This window comes from Trachymyrmex septentrionalis, unplaced genomic scaffold (assembly GCF_001594115.1).
Source record: "Trachymyrmex septentrionalis isolate Tsep2-gDNA-1 unplaced genomic scaffold, Tsep1.0 scaffold78, whole genome shotgun sequence".
Taxonomy (NCBI): Eukaryota; Metazoa; Arthropoda; class Insecta; order Hymenoptera; family Formicidae; genus Trachymyrmex; species Trachymyrmex septentrionalis.
The window spans coordinates 720,736-739,923 of record NW_017305967.1 but is presented as its reverse complement, the minus strand read 5'-3'; the positions used below and the strand labels follow the sequence as shown (position 1 = coordinate 739,923).

The 19,188-nt window shown below is 34.2% G+C and overlaps 1 protein-coding gene across 8 annotated transcripts in view; it reads left to right on the top strand.

Moving 5' to 3' along the window:
• LOC108754226 (rap1 GTPase-activating protein 1-like) overlaps window positions 1-19,188 on the top strand; it is a 117,668-nt gene that overhangs the window by 66,116 nt on the left and 32,364 nt on the right. For 7 of the 8 annotated variants that reach the window (XM_018496384.1, XM_018496388.1, XM_018496387.1 and 4 more), the window contains 2 exons: window positions 3,563-3,671; window positions 3,835-3,927. In XM_018496384.1, the coding sequence (XP_018351886.1) occupies window positions 3,563-3,671; window positions 3,835-3,927 (202 nt within the window). Of the gene's footprint in view, window positions 1-3,562; window positions 3,672-3,834; window positions 3,928-12,509; window positions 13,574-19,188 lie in introns of those variants that run through there. The other variant, XM_018496391.1, reaches the window with a different exon arrangement.

The window sequence follows — 19,188 nt, the reverse complement described above, 5'->3', positions numbered from 1 at the left end:
ATATAATATTTATTTTTACCAGGGATTTAATGTTTTATTATAAATTTATAATAAGAATTTAAGATGTCCGTAAAAAAAATCGTTCTTCCGCTAGCGAATTTTTCTCGCATTTAATTATCATTGGCCGAAATATTGATTAATCGAATATTTTAATTGATCTGATTGTACATAGCCATACATCGTTTCATGCATCTTATTCATTTATTCAACAGTTCTTTGCTTGAGTAAAGCCGCTTGTCCTTGAATTTCAAAGAATGACCGACGAATCGGCGGCGTAAAGTCAGCCATTCGCGCTTTACGTGCGTGATTTTCTCGTACGCTTCTCGATCCTCTGGCGAGGCGAGTTCTGCCGCGCGCAATAGAAATACGATCGTACGAAGCGATTATTTCTTTGCGGCACAGAGCCTGGATAATTGCTATCTCGCTTATTGCGTCTCGGTTTCGCTCGTTGCGTTTTGGTCAGCGAGTATTTGGAATGAACGCAGTGGTGTAGTTTGAAAATCCCTTACTGTTAATCTTACTTGATGAGATTTTCTTTACTTTTATTAAGATATAAATGGTTTTCTGTCATTTGTACAACAAGTAATATCATTAAACAACGTTAATAAAACAATCAGGAAATCCATAACACTGTTTAATAAAAAAACAATGTACAAAAATGAGAGTAATAATTTCCAACAGCGCCGTTTTATGAAGACTTGTTGCGCCTAAGTATAACAGAACGACCCGCTGCCTCTCTTTTTTATTGATTGCGCAAACGATCCATATTAACCTTCGTTAAATCCAAATGAATCCTGTGCGATAAAAAACATTGTGTATTTGTGTTGGAAACGAGATCCACTCATATTCTTGTTAATTGTTTGAATTTTTTGATATATTCGAGTGTCAACTTAACATTATGTGATTATATCATTTAAAAATTTTATATTAAATTGGTATTCGTTTCTTATATCAATAATTTATGAGTAAGTGAACAAGTAACATAAAAATAATGTATTTTAAAACATAAATTCTAAGATGAACGAATAAAATATGTTAATTTAACATACAAATGTTAATTATATTGAAAATATTCTTGCAAGGCAGCCGTCTACATTGCACCCGTTGCACCCCGGCTTGAAATTTTTCTACCCTATGTGATTTTAAATTACGCGACATTTAACCTTTGCTGTGACTTGCTCTCGGAAAACCTCTATAAAAATATAATTAGAAATTTTGTAAAATCAACTGGAAAATATCACCCAAATTCGTATAATAAAGTCTATTATTAAACAATAAACAAATCTGAATTTTATAGTTAAATCTATTATAATTCTTTGAGATAATTAAATATTCAATGATGACAATAATACTACTTCGTTTATTTTCAATTAGAAATTTTTCTCTAACTATTAGATTAATATTTAAATGAGAAAACTAGTTAAAAAATTTGTTCAAAATTGTTTTCTTTTACATTTTTGAATTTTTCTTTACATTAACAGAAAAGAAAACGAACTAACTACGTTCCTGAAAATTCTCGTCTTGCAATCAGTTGACTGTTATGCAGAAAAGAGCATTCCAATAAGTATTTACTCGGTGCTCGATTCTGGTACCTTGGAAGAATTTATAAGAATTTCAAAGTATTTCACGAAATTGCACGCTGGCTTTCAACTGCGGGGCATTTTCTGATGAATCCAATATTTTTTTTTTTCTCTCGAAAAGTCGTTCGTTAACTTTCGTTCGGAGACTTTTTAATAACATAGAACTTTCTTCTAACATAAAATTTCAGAATATAGAACCTACTAATATAGATCTACTTAACATAATCGAACTTTGTCCTTCCAATATATTATGTTCATAGTGTCGCTAATATAGCATTATTATTCTCGATTATGTCATGATCGACTCGATAATGTCATCGTTTTTCTATTTAAAAAAAATTCAGCAATTATTCTTATATCTGTCTTATTATATCTGGAATATATCGGCAAAGAGATATATTGAAAATATTTCTGGAAAATAGCAACAAATTTAGAAAGATGACAGATCTGGCTACACTGAACAACTTTTGTTAAGTAACTTGTGTCCGACATCTCCTTTGAAGTCCTAGACGTCAGTTTCTGAACATTGCTTTTTATAAAGTTTCTATAAAGTTAAATTAAAATAAAACAAATTCTTTTCAAATTTTGTTTAAATTTTTTTATTGCAATAAATGATATTTTCCAGTCTCATTACCATTACACAATCATCAATAATATTTAATGGACATCTGGCATGTCTAGTGCTTTGGGGAGACGTCACAGAATATGTATTACTCAATAAAGTAATAAAAGTTATTCGAGAGCTCTCAATCTTTAAGTTTATTAGAATTACTTTCCGCAGTTACTCTCTGCATGTATAGACAAATAGAAGTACACAAAATGTGTTTTTCGTAATATTTCACTTTACCTTTGTTATTTATCGAGCGTTTAAGTTTTCTATCGAAACCTATAAAGTGCCTTATTTTAAACGTCGTAATATCGTTATGGGTAGAGAGGAGAAAGAGAGAAAAAAGAAATTGTTTTGTAATAATATCGTGTAACGTATGTATAGGCAAGTTATTATGCGCCTCCACGGAAATATGTTAATACGCCTATTTCTTAATATACAACCGGTAATGGTGCACTTTACTTTATAGGATCGAGCACAAAACGTGTTCTCGAAACAGCCAATATCTCCCGCTCCGCCGAAGGAAAACGTGATATTTTTCCATCTACGTGTTTAACCTTATGTACTCCAGAAAATTGGCTCGATCAGGAAGCTGATCGGAAATTTTCGAAAAATTAATAACATAAATTAGTGGGAATATTCTTCAATTAGAATATTGATAATTATTATTGGTCCGTGTAATAATATAGATATTTAACAGATTGAAGGACTCTTCCTATACAAAATACAATAAATAACAATAAATAAAGGGCAAAGTAAGAGTCAACACATTTCTTTTTTTAATTGTGTGACTATTTTAAAGAAATGTGTTGACTCTTACTTTGCCCTTTATTTATTGTTATTTATTTAATAATAGATATTTTTTATATTGTGCTCTGTACGTAACATTCACGTAATTTTGCCTTGATCCATCGAGGGAAGGGGGAGAAGGGAGTCAGGACATTGTATGTTAAGCACCCTTGTATGCCTGCGATAGTCGATATAATTATTAATTGTAAAATACATTAAATAAAAATATATAATTTTATATATATATTAATGTTAAAAATTAAATTCACACACAATTTTATAAACGAAGAAGTAAGATATGATATTTATGCTTTTATGCTCCTTTCTTAATAATATTAATTGTATTAATGTGAGCAACAAATCAGTACAAGTCAGCCAGATATTCTTGTTATACGCGACATAAGGACATCTAGTACGATACATAGAAAATTATGAGCCGACGTGAACGTTAAGATTGCTCCGAGACGAGTCATCGTGGCTAGTCGCCATAACAATAATTTTGGCGCCTGTACATCTTGATGCTCCATTTACGGGAGAATTGTGGAAAGAATCGCTATTAACAGTTCATGACTCGCTTGTTTTTCAGGAGGCAGCAACTGGAACAACCCGTATACTGCGAGACTGAGTCGCGGCGACCTACCACCGTGGAAGATGATAAGCAAGACATATCGGGCGCAAATCCGGAGAAAGTCAAGGTAAGTTACATCGTCGACTACACTAATGGAATGTTTCCAAGAACGAGCTGGTACTATTATAGTATGACCATTGATTTATATTTGTGACAATTAATCACGTAGCTTTGTGAATGAGAGCAAGAGGGGAAGTGAAGGGAAATGTATTGTGAAATATTTATTACAGAGCACGACGCAGGATCTATTCGAGTTACTTGAGCGAGTGCAAAGTTCGCGTCTCGACGATCAACGTTGTGTTTTGCCGTCATACTTCTCTCAGGTATGTCATAAGATTTGTACAGTATTTGTACAGACATGTGTGTGAATGATGTCGTAAATTTTGTCGAGAAAATCAAAATGCTTTAGAAAAAAAATGTGAACTTTTATAAATCATCTGGAAAAACAAAAATAGCTTTTTAAAATAAGACTTTCTTTAAAATGATTGACTATAATAACTTTATATATTTATAAAAATATAAAGTACGTATTTATATAAGAGCTAACATGTCTTTATTTTCATTTAAGATGACTTTCTACAATGTAACATTTACTTAAGTTAACCATTATATACCGGTGCCCGTATGTACTAAAAGAACGGAATTGCTGGTCCCTCGTTATCTAATTTCACGTATCTAACTATAATTTAACGAGTTGAAAGTCTCATGAAAGTTGAATCAAATTTAGGACATTGCACTTTTGTCTCACGCTTTCACGGTCGATTGAGTTTTCCAGCGTTGAAATGATATTGACAACTCTGTTCCAATATCGCAATCAATATTTCAAGCATATCTAATACCTAATATTACGTAATCATCACATACATACATAAATCGTTATGTTACTTTGCGAAAACGATATAGAGACAAGAATAAATATTTATCTTGCAATCTTTTAAAGAAAGAAATAAAAGGATAAATGGAAAAAAATGAAAAAAGGCACGCATCAGTTGAATGCAAGAAAATGACAACACAAGTGATACGTATCTTCGTAATTTCCATTCAAGAGTATTCTTATTTTAACCTAAATAGTAATATTCTTTTTGTTTCATCTCAACCGTTAAAAATATTTAATGCAAAAAGTTTGATGCTGTGCTTACTAGTTAACATATCTTCATGTAACATGATTGTGATTCTTTTACATTAAGCTCTAGCAGTGCCAAGGTTTTCGTATTAAATCTTTGATATTTGAATTGAAATAAAAAGATATTACTTGAATTGGAACAAAAATGGGAACACAGAAATACCATTTGGATTGAGTTAAGTTATATAATGTGTATAAATTTGATTTTAGTTGATTGCAATCTCTTGTACACTTTTTGATATTATTACTTTTTTTTTAAATATTAACGATGCTATTATGTTAGTTGTATTGAAACATAGAAAGAAATCCTGAGAAGAAATACGAAGATACATGCTATTTGGACTATAATAGATTTTACACAAAATTTTGTAATTAAAGTATTATCTTTGACTATATATTATACTATTTTCACAATTGACGCAATGTTTTGCTTAAAACGAAAAATAATTATTTTTTTTCAAAAAATTTCTTTGTGAAAAAAGAAATAACGCTTTTTTTTCTAAAATCATCCGTTCGATTATTTTCAATTTTTCGTTTCTTGAGCGTAAATGTCGCATGACATTGTCTACGTTCTCTAAGAACGAGCCGTATATGAATGGACAACGATGCGAGAAAAAGGAGATGGGAAGAGACTGAGAATGAATGAACAACGCGATCCGTCACGGTTGTCTGCAGAATGTGGACAGAAAAAGTCAAAACGAATAGTCCAATCACGCATCACTTGATTTCCTGCAATCAGACAGAGCTACGCATCGGACCCCATATCACGTCTGGGCCTTTCCCTTCGCTAGAAGGGGCATTACACCAGTCACAGATGTATTAAATCGGCACGATACAAGGGACAATATCTGTCCCTTTTTACTCAGCTCGAAATGGTGATGAGTGAAAAGGGGAAAGGGAGGGAGCAAACGAGAGAAAGAGAGACGCGCTCATCTTCATATCGGGTTGCCGGTTTCTCGGTAATTGATTGAACGGGATAGAATGACACCGCAGAACAAATTCTACGGGATGATATATAGAAAAAAGTACATGTTCTCTTCTTTCAATCGTAGATGCTGGAAGAACGATTAACTGAAGAGAAATACTAGTGTTTTAATATCAATGAGAAGCGGAATTAATAGCAATGAGATCTCCGAAATTAATTAAAATTGCTGAAAATACTATAGATATAGTTCATTTTTATTTTAAGACCTTCTTAAGTAATGTCTTAGGATGCTAACACGGCTCTCTGATTGATTCATGATATCTTAAGACTGTATTTAAGACGGTCTTAAATATAAGATCCAACTATAAACACCGGCCTAAGACTTGCATATTAAAGAAGATCCTTAAGTGAAGCGAATTACCGACATTTCGTAATCTAAAATATCTTTGAATTAACTTTATAGAATTTTACATTGTAAAATTCTTATACACAATTAAAATACGCACAAAAATAATAAACATCGGCTTTGTACGAAAAATAAACAAAAATTAAAAATATCAATTATTTTTGACACGTACAGTCGTTATGTTGACGACAATATAAAACAATTCTATATAAAACAGTTTACATGTATAAAATAAGATAACCTCGTCATATAAAAACAACATGCACTGACAATATCGTGCAATTGAAACCAAGATTAAAAGTCTAAAAGAAAAGTCTTGTTTAGAATTATGTTTCATAAAAAATAGAAATATGGAGATATAGAGTGGTCAAAATAAGCAATATTGCATGTAGCAGTAAAATCTTACTAAAAATAGGAATGTAATATGTAGATAAGGATAGATGTGTTTGAATAAGACAGAACGATAATGTGAGAAACTGAATTAAAAAATATCATTATTATCGATATTCTTAATTTGAAATTAAAGAATCTGGTCTTGACATTGTTGAAGTTCGACCTTTATTAAGATTTCTTTAATTATTAGTGATCTTGTAACGTCGATGATTAGGAAGTTATTTTTTAATTTCCGTTCTAAAAAAGCCAAGATATTATTCTACGAATTTGTATGTATGTATGTATGCGATATATGATTGATTATGTCGATGTCTCGTAAATTATAAGGTTGCAAACCGTAAGTCACATTTGATCGGTAAAACAGGACAAGCATCCCTTTAATTTAATCAGTCACGTCGCTAAGTCGGATCTTCTCTTTCGATCGAAGAAACCAAGTGATTTTTACATTCGTGAAAAAAATGAAGAGAAAAAAAATCGTGAATAACAAGAGAAAAAAAAGTCACATCTGCAGGAAGTTGCGCATATGAGAATTAAAGAATATTGCGAGCCTCTCGCTTTTTTCTCACTGGTGAATCGCGATCCGGATTTCAACATACGAGTTGTATTCATCTGCGTGTCACATGCTATCCCACAATGTCGTGAGAAACGTTCACTTCATTTAACTCGCTTTTCTTTTTCCCTTATTGTATTTACATCGTATCTCTTTCTGAGCATCTATCATGGAACAAATCGGAATGGAATTCCAATTCAAATTATTCAATTATTCTTTAGATTTCTATTATGTTTACTAGGAAAAACGGAATAATTCTGATCAGAGTTCATTCCAACATGTTCCATAATAGATACTCTGATCGGTGAACGTTTTTTGCTGTCGATAATGTAGATCGCATTCGGGATAATCAGAGACACGTTATCAGCAGTGTACACATAGTGATCTTGTCACCCTAGCAGTAGTCCTAACTTATCGGTTTGATTTACCTAGGCAGGGTCGATAAGTGAAGAATGCTGAATTGTGTATAATTATAATACACGTAAAACGCGGTTTTAAAAGTTTTAGGATAGCAATTTTAATTTCCAAGATAAAAAACGTTCTGGGCAAAAAAAATAGAAGACAAAAATTTGGAATAGCTTTTAGAAGAAAATCCTTGTTAGAGACAATCAGAGCAATATCTTGCAAGTGCAAGGTATTTGTTTTTATGTAAATAAACAAAATATTTTCATTAAAAAGCCCGAAAATTGAACAAACTGTACATCATTTAATATCAACCGCGTTGTGCCTTTTTTTAATTATTAATATTTATGTATTTTAAATATTAAGAGCCTATGAATTGTCTAAATTTATTTTTTTAGTTTTTGGAAAGTTATTGCGTTTAGTCGGTCAAACAGATGACTTTAGGATTCCCTTAATAGTGCATGGAAAAGATGTTTTATGAAGCTGCCGTTAGATGGCGGAAGGATTCTGCTACTTTGAGATTTTCGATTTCATTCAAGAATAACTCTTACATTCGTTTAGTTTTAACAAATCAACCGTTCTCCTTCTCTCTCTTTCTTTCTCTCATTTTACAAAAAGTGGGAATAAAAAAAATTAATTTAAGAATATGTGATATAAATAATACGATCCATAATACAGCGTATAACTGAAGCAAAATACGAAAGCTAAAACTCATTATTTATTTATTCCTTAATTAGATAGAATTCTAACTCTTCAAAGTTCTTGTATTTTTGACTATATATTCCTTTTGAACTATGAAACAAATAACATCATATTAAGAGGGAGTATGTTTAATTATGTTTCTATTATTGTTGCAATTTGTGATTATTTGTATTTCATTTTAAGAAATCGAGAGAATAATATGATTAATTATTTATGTAATAATTATGATTAAGATATTAGTATCGAGAGATCGTTTTGTTACTGATTTACTCAAGATAAATTTCTTTGAAGAAAAGACTTTTCGCCTCTCATGCAAAAACTAACAATGGAAACAAATGGTCTGTCGTTTTCTACTGTGCTATTTTAAACGGCACATTCGTCAATCTTTACGGGAACCAAGCATTCTTTAAGTAGTAAATAATTATATGGTTCAGCATACGTGAACCGAAACTCTCTCCGAAACGCATCGCTGATTTCGCGCAACGCGATAAAACGAGACGCGCTAGCGCAAAGGACGAGATAGAGGGGACGGCGTCGCTTCCGGTCGGCCAGGTAAGCGCACCGGAAGTTCGAACCATCGTACTCTGGCCAAACGGCCGGGAAGATTTTCAGATTTGTACGATCTTCGCAGCCCTCTGCGCAGTGGCCGTGAAGATGGTAGATTTCGTGTCACAGGTCTCTTCGCTTCCATAAAAAGTACCTAATCATTGTGCTGTTTGTAATCAAAGAACGTGGGAAGTAAATACAAAAAATAAAGCTAACTGATAACCATACATCCGAAAGTAATAAAACAAATAACTTTGCATTTAAAATTATACCTAAATTATTCTGTAAAATTGTCATTTACGTAATATTGATAAAATGACTGCAATTTATTTTTATCGTCAACTTGATGTAAGAAATGAACATCCAAGAAATCCTAAATAGATAAGACTTCATAATTTTATATATATTTAAAATTGAAATATTGTGTCAAATTGATATGTAAGCAGGGAATATCATGTTAAAAACCTGAATCAACTTGAAGACGTATTTCTCATCAAGAAGTCAATTCTTTCTTTCTTTAGATTGATTGGTAATAACGTTACACTAACTATTTTCTACAATTATATGAATAAAAGTTATACACGATTCCGAATTGTAAGCTATAATCGAAGAATGTAGGGAGTAAATACAAAAAATAAGGCTGACTGATAACACTATACATCACTAAATATGAATTAGAGAATTTTGATCTTCGTTATATCGATATCGAATTATTATTAAATATCAATTCGTAAAACGTTAAACCATACTCTGTTGATAACTATTTCATAGACCGCAGCTGCTTACAGCTCGTTAATCTACTCGTTATCTATTAACTGAACTCTATATTATGAAAAAAGTTCCAATATCGGTATCCGTTATACGCTCATCCATTTTCGGCTATCAACTCTTCTCGAGCTTCAACTAATCTTTCGCTCAATAAAAGATTATTACGTACCGTAACTGCTACGCTTCCAAGCGTTAATTACTTCCTGGCGTCCAGCATAATTATCGCAACATCAGTATAATTACACATTTTATCCCTTAAACGAGGTTAATCTATAGAATCGGTTCAATGAGCGAGTTTCAAGTGTAGCATTTGATTTGTTCATTAAACCAATTCAACCTACAATTCCTACTATTCTTCTAACTTGATTCATTCTTCGATTCGATTCATTCGCTATTATTAGCGTACGTGACTGCAAAATATCGTTCGATTCATGAACGATTATTTTTATCGATTTAATACTTTGGATTCTTTTCTTTTTTTCTTTTTTTTTTTAAAGAAAACCCTTATACGATCGTTATCATTGAGAGAATATATATCTCGCGAGATCCATAAGTTTGATACGTCCCGTATGTAAATAATGAAGGAGGGGCGGGTGAAGAGTGTGACACTTTCGAATTTTTGGGCGCAGGAAGTTGAACAAAATAACGAAACAAAGAGGCGTGGACACAAAGAAACGGGAAGCCTCGTCGACAACGAAATAAGTCAACCACGAAAGGATATCCGGTATCTCTCGTTCTCTCTTTCTCGTTCTCGTCTTCTCTCTCTCTCTCTCTCTCTCTCTCTCTCTCTCCCTCCCTCCCTCCCTCCCTCCCTCCTCCCCTTCTTTCTCTTTCCCTCTGGTTTTCTCCCCTTGGTTCTCGCCACAAACTTTGTTTCCTCTTGATTTCACCTTCCGCACCACCTGTCGTTACCATGCGGATGTGTCAAGGGCTCATTTTGCTCTTGAAAAGCTCGTGTACGCAAACTAATTTCAATCTAGAAGCATCGCGTTTGTCATTATGTTACAGTCAGAACTGTGTTAGAGATCGTTACTTCCTATTAAAATTGACACTTTTGTAATACAAATAAGAAGGAGGAAATTTAAAATTTTCTGCGAATAGCAGTTATCAGGATCAACAGGTCGGATCTAGTTAAATAAAATAAATTTTGCACAGTTCGTCATGTATGACATATTCGAAAAAATGTACAGTCTTGATTTTCTTAATTATACCTAATTAACTATATGCATTGAAAAAAATTTTGGTCATTTTGTATCCAATAAATGATTTATTTATATAACTATATATTCATTCTTGCAATGAATAGTTTCATAACCTAAATCATTATGAGAATTGATATGTAAGATATTAGAAAAAAGGGGTGATAGAGAGACAGAGAGACTTAATCGATCTTTGAAGGTATCCTTTCTCCTGATTTTAATTTGTCTTTGTCAGGATTCGAAATCTGGAGAAAGAGATTATTGTAAAGGAGAGATTTCTTGAGAAACGGTCTCTTACGATTTAAACACTGACTTTAATTGAGAAAAGACACAACCGAAATACACTTATATAAACAGGTGCGTTGACGTATTATATAACTTTACTCCGAAATACGCTAAGAAATGCTTAGGAAGCAAGCGAAACTCACTCGTGTTATGAAGACGCTCCGTAAGTACTTTTTCTTGAATCCTCGGAACGAATCGCGAATTCATTCGATCACTTTTCATTATTTTTTTATAATTCAATGAATATTTTATTGTATTTACGTACAGTTTCGGTTCAGAGGTGCGATTTGCGTAATTAGTACCTACGCACTGAAAGAAAAGATTGGTTGCTGTAGTAAATTAGATGGTCGAATATGGCATAGCTTTTTTAATTGACTATAGCAATCAATTTTTAGTTGCGTTAGTCAATCGAAATCTTATACTGACATTGCGGATAGACTAACACAACTAACAATTAACTGCAGCAACCAAAAATTGGCTGTTACAACCAATTAAATATGCCATGCCATATTTAACCATCTAATTTGCTGCAGCAATCAATCTTTTCTTTCAGTGCGTGATTCGTACATAAGAATTGTTTTGCAAAAATATATTTATAGAAAAAATTTCTACGTTGATTTGTGACGTTGATGTAACATGAATCACGTAGATAGTAATTACTCAGGTGACAAAAGTTTCCGCGAAGAAAAGAATTTGTGTTGTACCAACCTTGCCTCTTCGGAATTTTCGGAACCTTCACGTGGCGCCAGTTCGCCGAGTTCGCCGCCCGGTCGGGAAAATGTAAAACCCGCTGTGTGAACAACCGTAAAATGTCGAAGAGCACGATCTATCTGACCTAATTGATTGGCAATAGTTACGGCTAGACAAGAGCGCGCGATTTCAGGAAGAGTTTACGCGCTCGATGGCAACCATGGCAACGTTTGCGGTCCGAGTGGTGGGAGTTTTAAGAACGACAGACCGACGCGCCGCGGGTGAAGAGGGCATAGTTAGGACCGTCGGGCGAGGCGGGGGGTATGGCGCCGATGCAATGACGGATGTAGATAGGGAGAAGGCACCCTTTATTGTCGTCGTTATTTGTTCGCTTGACGCCTAGAAAATAATCGCTTGAAATCGAAGAGGAGTACGTGAGAGAATGTATAGAAACAACGCGTGGGAAAGAAATACGTATTCCTTTCTGTTTCATATTCTCGGATGAAAGTCTCTCGGAAAATGATTTGTAATCCTAATGACGGTGATATACATGTAGCACTGTGTCGTTGGAGACTCTTAGCGCATCACGAATAAATTATCTTCCACGAATATTTCAGATGGTTGAAGTTTGCATTTTGGAACAAATCGATGACGCTTTCAAAAAGAAAAGATTTACTTCTTTATTCGGGGAAAGCTGTAAACGTGATAGAATTTTATTTCATTCAGAGGCTTTTCTTTCGATGGGTGGGAATATAAGAAATTTGCTCCAGTTTCCTCCAGTATACAATTCAAGGTTTTTTTTTTTCGTGTTAATGTTCGTGTCTCCCTTCCCTTAGGTCCCTCTCCATCCGGCACTGAGAGACGGCGAGCGCGCTCGCCGCTCGCTGCTAGTCGCGTCCAGTCGCGTCTTCGTACTCGCAGCGCGAGGTCACGTGGTGCCGTTTCGAGCACCGTCCCGTTTCGCGCGTTGTCCTTTCGCGTGCAGTCGCTCACGCGCGTTGCACCTTGTAAGATGTCGCGTGATTTTCTTGCATGATCGCTGACTTTCTATTCCGACCTCGCTCCGTGAGTCGCCTCGCGTCGCCCACTAACGGCACTAACGTCGCGACGTTTTCTCGAAAGCTGCGGCGTAAATTCAAATAAGAGAGAAGGAGAGAGGGGAAAACAGGTTGCACCTTGTTTCGGGAGTGCGAAATTCGGAGCGGTCTGACGCGGAATGACAGCCAGCATGATCAGCGACGAAGATTATCGGCGCTGGACAACGGCGTCCGCGTTCAGATCCGATAGGACACTATAAAATTCTACACCGTGTTTTGAAATTGTCTTTTTTTCACAAGACAGACAGTGCGTCATCGAGAGGAATTTTACATCCTGAAAAACACACTGCTTGAGAATGTCGGTGTAGAATGCAATCGACGCGGATTTCTTCGTAATTTTATCGAGAAACGTTAGCACGTTACCAAAGACCGGAGTTTGAATTCTATACATGTGAAGTCAGCCTCGAGATATCGCCGGTCCGTGTTACAGCTGACGCTTCACGCTTGACCGGTCGGAGTTCTTTTCAAAACAGACGGATAATAAAATAACGCGCACGTGCTCGCTCTGGAGAAGACTTGTTGTCTTCCGCAGGGCAGAAAATAAATTCTGTAACTATTGAGAAAGCACGAAACTCGGACGGGATCCGAGATCTCAAGCCCGACGAATTCAGATCGAAAGCGAAAACGTAGACGTAGAGTATCACTGAACTGAGGTGAAGTTGGCTGTGAATCCGAGCGCGACATCGATCAATCGGAAGAAGTGGATTTATTTAAACGGCGATTTTTATCGTGACTGCACGTTATGATGGGGGTATTGAGATGGAGGCACGATCTTAGATCGGAGGCTGCGACGCAGCAACAACAGGAACAGCAACAACAGAGAGCGGAGCGACCAACCGGACACAACAGTCACACGCACACTTTCCCAAAGCTCTTGTCGCAGGTAAATCGCTCCCCCACTTTCAAGTCTCAAGAATGCAACACCGATGCGTCCATTTAGATAAGTCGACACCTGCGGCGAACAGATTTTTTTCGGTGTTTCGATCATTTTTTAAATGTAAAATTTCAAAGTTAATGTGAGTAAATTTACGAATGAAAAGAGTTAAAAGACCAAGAGAACGAGCAATATAAGAATGTCAAATGATTAAGAAATATGGATTTAAATTACAATATTTCGATTTAACTGAATCTTGCTTTAATCATTAATACTAAATATGACATCAAATTCAAATGATAAACAAGATCAGATCTAAATTGTTCCAAAAGAAACATGTAACAGTTAAAAAAAAGTCTTTGTTTTAGTATGAATTATAAATACGGTGACCATACGTTCTTTATTGTAAAGGACAGTCGTTTATTTTAGGTAGCTGTCCTTTAAATTTATTTATTTCTTCAAAACTCAATTTTGCTCTTTATTTTCCAATATTGTCCTTTACTGTCTTTATTTGACATTACGGGAAGTTCTTTTCTAACTAGCGTTCTAATGTTTAATATTATATTAATGAACAAATTTTTACGGAAAATATTTTACAATTTCATGCATATAAATACAATTTGTTTTTGTTAATTTTTTATGTCTTAATTTTAAAAATTAAATTTATTCAAATTACAATTGTTTTCATTTTTTATTATTTCGAACCTTTTATTATTTTAGATCAAAGATTTGTTCCAATACAGTCGAATCATGCAGTTTCAAACTATCAGAAAACTATACTGTTTGATTACAATAACTGTCCAATAAAGTTTTATAATGTACAGATTCTTGACAGTCACAAACTGGTTTGAAAACATAGGAACAAAGCCCTAACATTTTAAAATTTATCCTTTATTTTCTTTAAAAAAATATGGTCATCATAATTATAAACGAGTTCATAACAATGTTGTGCTGTTGATTTGAAAAATTATGAAGTGTCAGAACTATAAAACACTATTTATAATTTATTCGTGATCGTTTTGCCATATGAGAATTAATTGAATCTAATATTTAAAATATTGAGAATTATTGTGCATGATTTATTGTCAGTAAATTAACTCTTTATACATTAAAATTATCAAAAGTAAACAGGCATTATAAAAAATTAAGATTACGTGATAAATTACAGACATAAAATACGTACGAATATAACATTAGATTAAGAACAGTAAAGAGTTGTAGGATATAACACGATGGTGTTTTTATACGTCTTTCGATTGAATGAAAACTCTTTTACATGTAATTATTTTGAACAATTTAACATGTTTTAAAAGTTATGTATCAAAACAGATATCATATTAAATTTTTTCCTATGTAGAATAGAACTGAGCTTTCGATACATATATTGTCAATGAAAATATACACAAATATACCATATATATATATATATATATATATATATATATTGTACGTTGTAAACAAAGTTATATAGAGGAGATCGGGTCTCGGCACAGACTGGCACAGTTTTCACAATTACAGTATTAGATTTTTTAAACGATTAATTATTATGATTAAAATATATCAATATATGATAGAGAGAAACCTTTCTCTACATTTTCATATCGGTAATGTTCCATATACTGTATAGTTTTTTTGCAATAAATGAAATACGGAAATACTGCATTCTAGTTAACTTTCATGTGAGGTAAATTGATACATATCACAGTATAAATTGCCTCTATGATAAATTCTATATTAACTTAACAAAAACTTAATAAAAAAGGTAATAGAAATAAAAATCAAATAATAGATATGTACTTCTTAGTAAAATGTATCTTTCAAAGTTATTTTCTAATGTGATCAAACAGTAAAATATTGCTACACAGAAAAACTAGTGTAAATTATTTTAATTCTATCTTGTTTTACTCGTAATATATAAGTTTTAAATGCAAAAGTGTTTTGTTAAAGTTAAATTGTAATTGAATGTTCACACGTGCGGTACAGCGAGTTAACTCAACCTTTTCTTATGATATGAGCCAACAGATATCCCATCCCGGCACACATCTGATTTTGATCATTTTATTATAACAAATTACCATTGTTACTCAAAAAACGTATTGTATATTTAACTGTTCTTTTAACTAATAATTTATAATATACATCGCTTAGATTTGCTTTCTCCAGCAGAAGAACATTAATACGAAATTATGAAATGCTCATAAATTTACTTAACTGCTGTTAAATTAGAGATTTTTCTTTTCTATTGTATAATACTTGTTTAATTTAAATGAAACTTAGGGAGAAGTATTTGTGTTGTAAAAGAGAAATATTTTCCAGTAACTTTTCCATTGTTTCCTTCATCATAAATACATAAAGGGAACGCAATGCCAATCCTCTTATGCCAAACCCCGGTCTCCTCTACTTATTATAACGAAATATGTAGGCAGAATATAAAAATATATAGTATACGTAGTATATGTATATAGTACGATATATGCGCGCGAAATTTAGATACGTCGGACATTCAGGTACTTTGAATATTTACGAGCGCCATTTTCATCGGAGGAATGCGAATTCGTTTTTCAATACGAAACGCCATTCTCGTTTTTATAAATGAGAAAATTATAGCGCCTTCTATTCTTTACGTGTCTAAGAATGCTGGTAACAGACCAAGCTGCGACAGAAAAGCAGCGAGACGTTGTGAAGGACAAGAAGAAGCAGAAGAAGCAGAAGAAAGATATCGCATCGCGAAATGAGAGCATTAACTGTAATTTCGGCCTAGTAGTAGTCCGTTCATTTTCCTAGCATGTTCCGTTATATGCTCTTAAAAAAATTCTATTTTCCCACGAGCTATCTCCTCGCGGTTTCCGCACATGCGTCATTTCTTTTTATAAAACGAAAGAGGAAGAGAGAAAGAGGCAGGTGGCAGCCCTATATGCGGAATTTTCGCGAATGTGTTTTTCTTTTTTAAATAAACACCAACCATTGGGTTTAACGTGAATATAGAAGCACTACAACAGACATCTGCTATAAATTGTTGTCAATCACGTTAAGGGGATCCCAAAGATGATTAGTTATATTGTAGCACTTACACACAATATCTCACTCACGCACGTCACACATAAATTTTCGTATAACAATTACGTTTTAATTAGATATTAGATTAGAATATCTAACTCCAATTTTAAGAATTTCACACTGTTTGTGTCATGCAAACTACCAATCTATGGACTACTATTTCGTAAATGTAGATTGTAAAGGTTTCAATTTCGAAATTTTTTGTTCTCATAAATTCCACCTCACACAGACACGTATTAATGTGTATACTTTAATCCTGCAAAAGGATTTTCAAGTTACAGTCGTATAAAAATCTCGTATAAAAATTGACTGAATGGAATCAAAAGTTCTTTTGCAGGATTAAAGTAGGCTTAAAATTAGGAAGTAATGCAATATACTTAACTTTTTTCGATTCTGGTATAAAATCTATTGCACCACCTTCTAACGTTGCGTCTAAAAGGATTTTTGATTCCATTCCGTAAAATTGACTTTAATCTCTGTTTGATTTTTTTTTTATCTTTCTCTCTCTAGTCTTAAGAATTAGAAAAAAATAAAGAATAAATTAAAATTAATAGACATTGGTAGAAAAAAAGGACATAAGTGTAGATTATAAAAAGTCTACTTACAGCAGAAATTGGAAAGTAATGGGAAACAAATCCCTTTTTCAACTAATATTTATATAAATGGATCGTGGTTATTTTAATCGTTTCGCGAGTCCAAAAAAAAAGTCTTAAAAATCGCAATGAAAACCGCGTTGATTGTCGCGTACGTATTAGACATAATTATCAGCTGCGTTCAGCAGAAAAAAAAACTAATCAGTTAGCGCTTAACGATTCTTTAATATGATTGCTTCTTGCCTTTAGTTCTTCGCTGGAGCTAAAAACTGTAGAGCTTGGAGCAAACCAATCATATTAAAGAATCACTGATTAGTTTTCTTTGCTGAACGCAGCCAGTGTACGTATTACCGGTTCGAAGAACCGCGACGCTCATGTTCGACCGGTGAGTTAAATGCGATCTCTGGTAAGCACGTGCTCGACGACAGGCATTTTAATTCCCCGCAAAAGACGCCGCACTGAACCCCGATGGTCAAGAATTACTCTTGCTCGGATGACCGGTGCTGGCCACTCTCATGCGAAATTTAACCATGGCGCAGTCAATTATCGTTCTTTTCTTTTTTTGTACCTGACCTCGTCGTGAAATTCGTAATCGACTGTTGCGACTGTTGCGGACATTAAATTGAACGAGAATCGCACGCAATGATAATCTAAAACGTTTTCATTGAGAAATTAAGAACCTCTGGCGAATAAATATAAAAATTAGAAGCTAAGACAGTAGGTTCTTAACTACTGAAAGATTCTTATGCAGAAATAACGAAGCATGTATTGCCGATAGTATTTGACAAAAAAAAGCTTTCGTGTCTTTACGTATGTCATAATTTACGTTAGTCGTTAAAGCACTCTACCTTGAGATGTCAAGTTCTTGAAAAGATGAATTAATAGCGTGGTCGAAAGAAAGCTTTGCTTGAGGATTTTGATATATGCGCCTTTGAAACTTTCATAACGGCACGTGTATGATTACTTATACAATTAACGGAATGCTCGATCTCAGATACGTCAGACACGAGGCAGAGAAACAACGATTGCGCTGAGTCTTTCAAATCATTACTAAAGATTTCGATGTATTCGCGTATACTCTGACTCATCTCTCCTCTTTCTGTCCTCTTTTGATGGCATACTCTCTCTTATCGTTATGTCACAGCACTTCATTCTATCAGCGACAGTCGTTGCGGGGAATTCATCTGTCGCGTCTTCGAAAGCCTTTAGTCGCGTCACGAAAATTTTCTCATTGTTTCTCTATCTCGTATTGCATAATTCATATTTCCGAGCGGGAAAACGCAATTCAGATCCGAAATAAAGGCGAGCGATGTGATGTGATTCGACGCGAACGCGACACTGTTAAGAATAGACTCGAAATTACGTGCCACGCGAAGGAACATTTTCTCGTAATCGTGAAAGACGATAACTTGGGCGAACGAAGGCAGCCGTCTTTTAAAAGTCGCTCCGCAAAAGGGGCCGCACAGCTGTTCGCGTGTCTCCCGTTCTCTCTCTCTCTCTCTCTCTCTCTCTCTCTCTCTCTCTCTCTCTCTCTCTCCCCCCCTTCCTTTGTCTTCCTCTCCTCGTTTTGACATATAAGGCCCGAAGCCAAAGCAGGCTCGTATGAACTCGTACGAATGCGCAACCGAAGGAAGATTTTAGTCGGTTAACGTTGCTAACGATACACCACCGACGAACGTCCATATAGGGTGTCCCTCAGAGAAAGGGCTTCTTACGAAATGTTGAAATAAATTCTTTTGTATACAATGCTAGGACCGGGAAGACGATTCCTTATAATCGAGAGGAGTAATGAAATGATACAAGTGAATCAGAGAAATAAACGATAATGCAATCTTAATTGGTGCGAGATAGCGCTAATGACTTTTGCGACAAGCATAATTATGGTGTAAATGCATTCAATATTGAGAAAAGAGCTTAAGGCGAGGAAACATATGTATGAGATATACGAGATAAAAATGAAATCATAAATAAGAA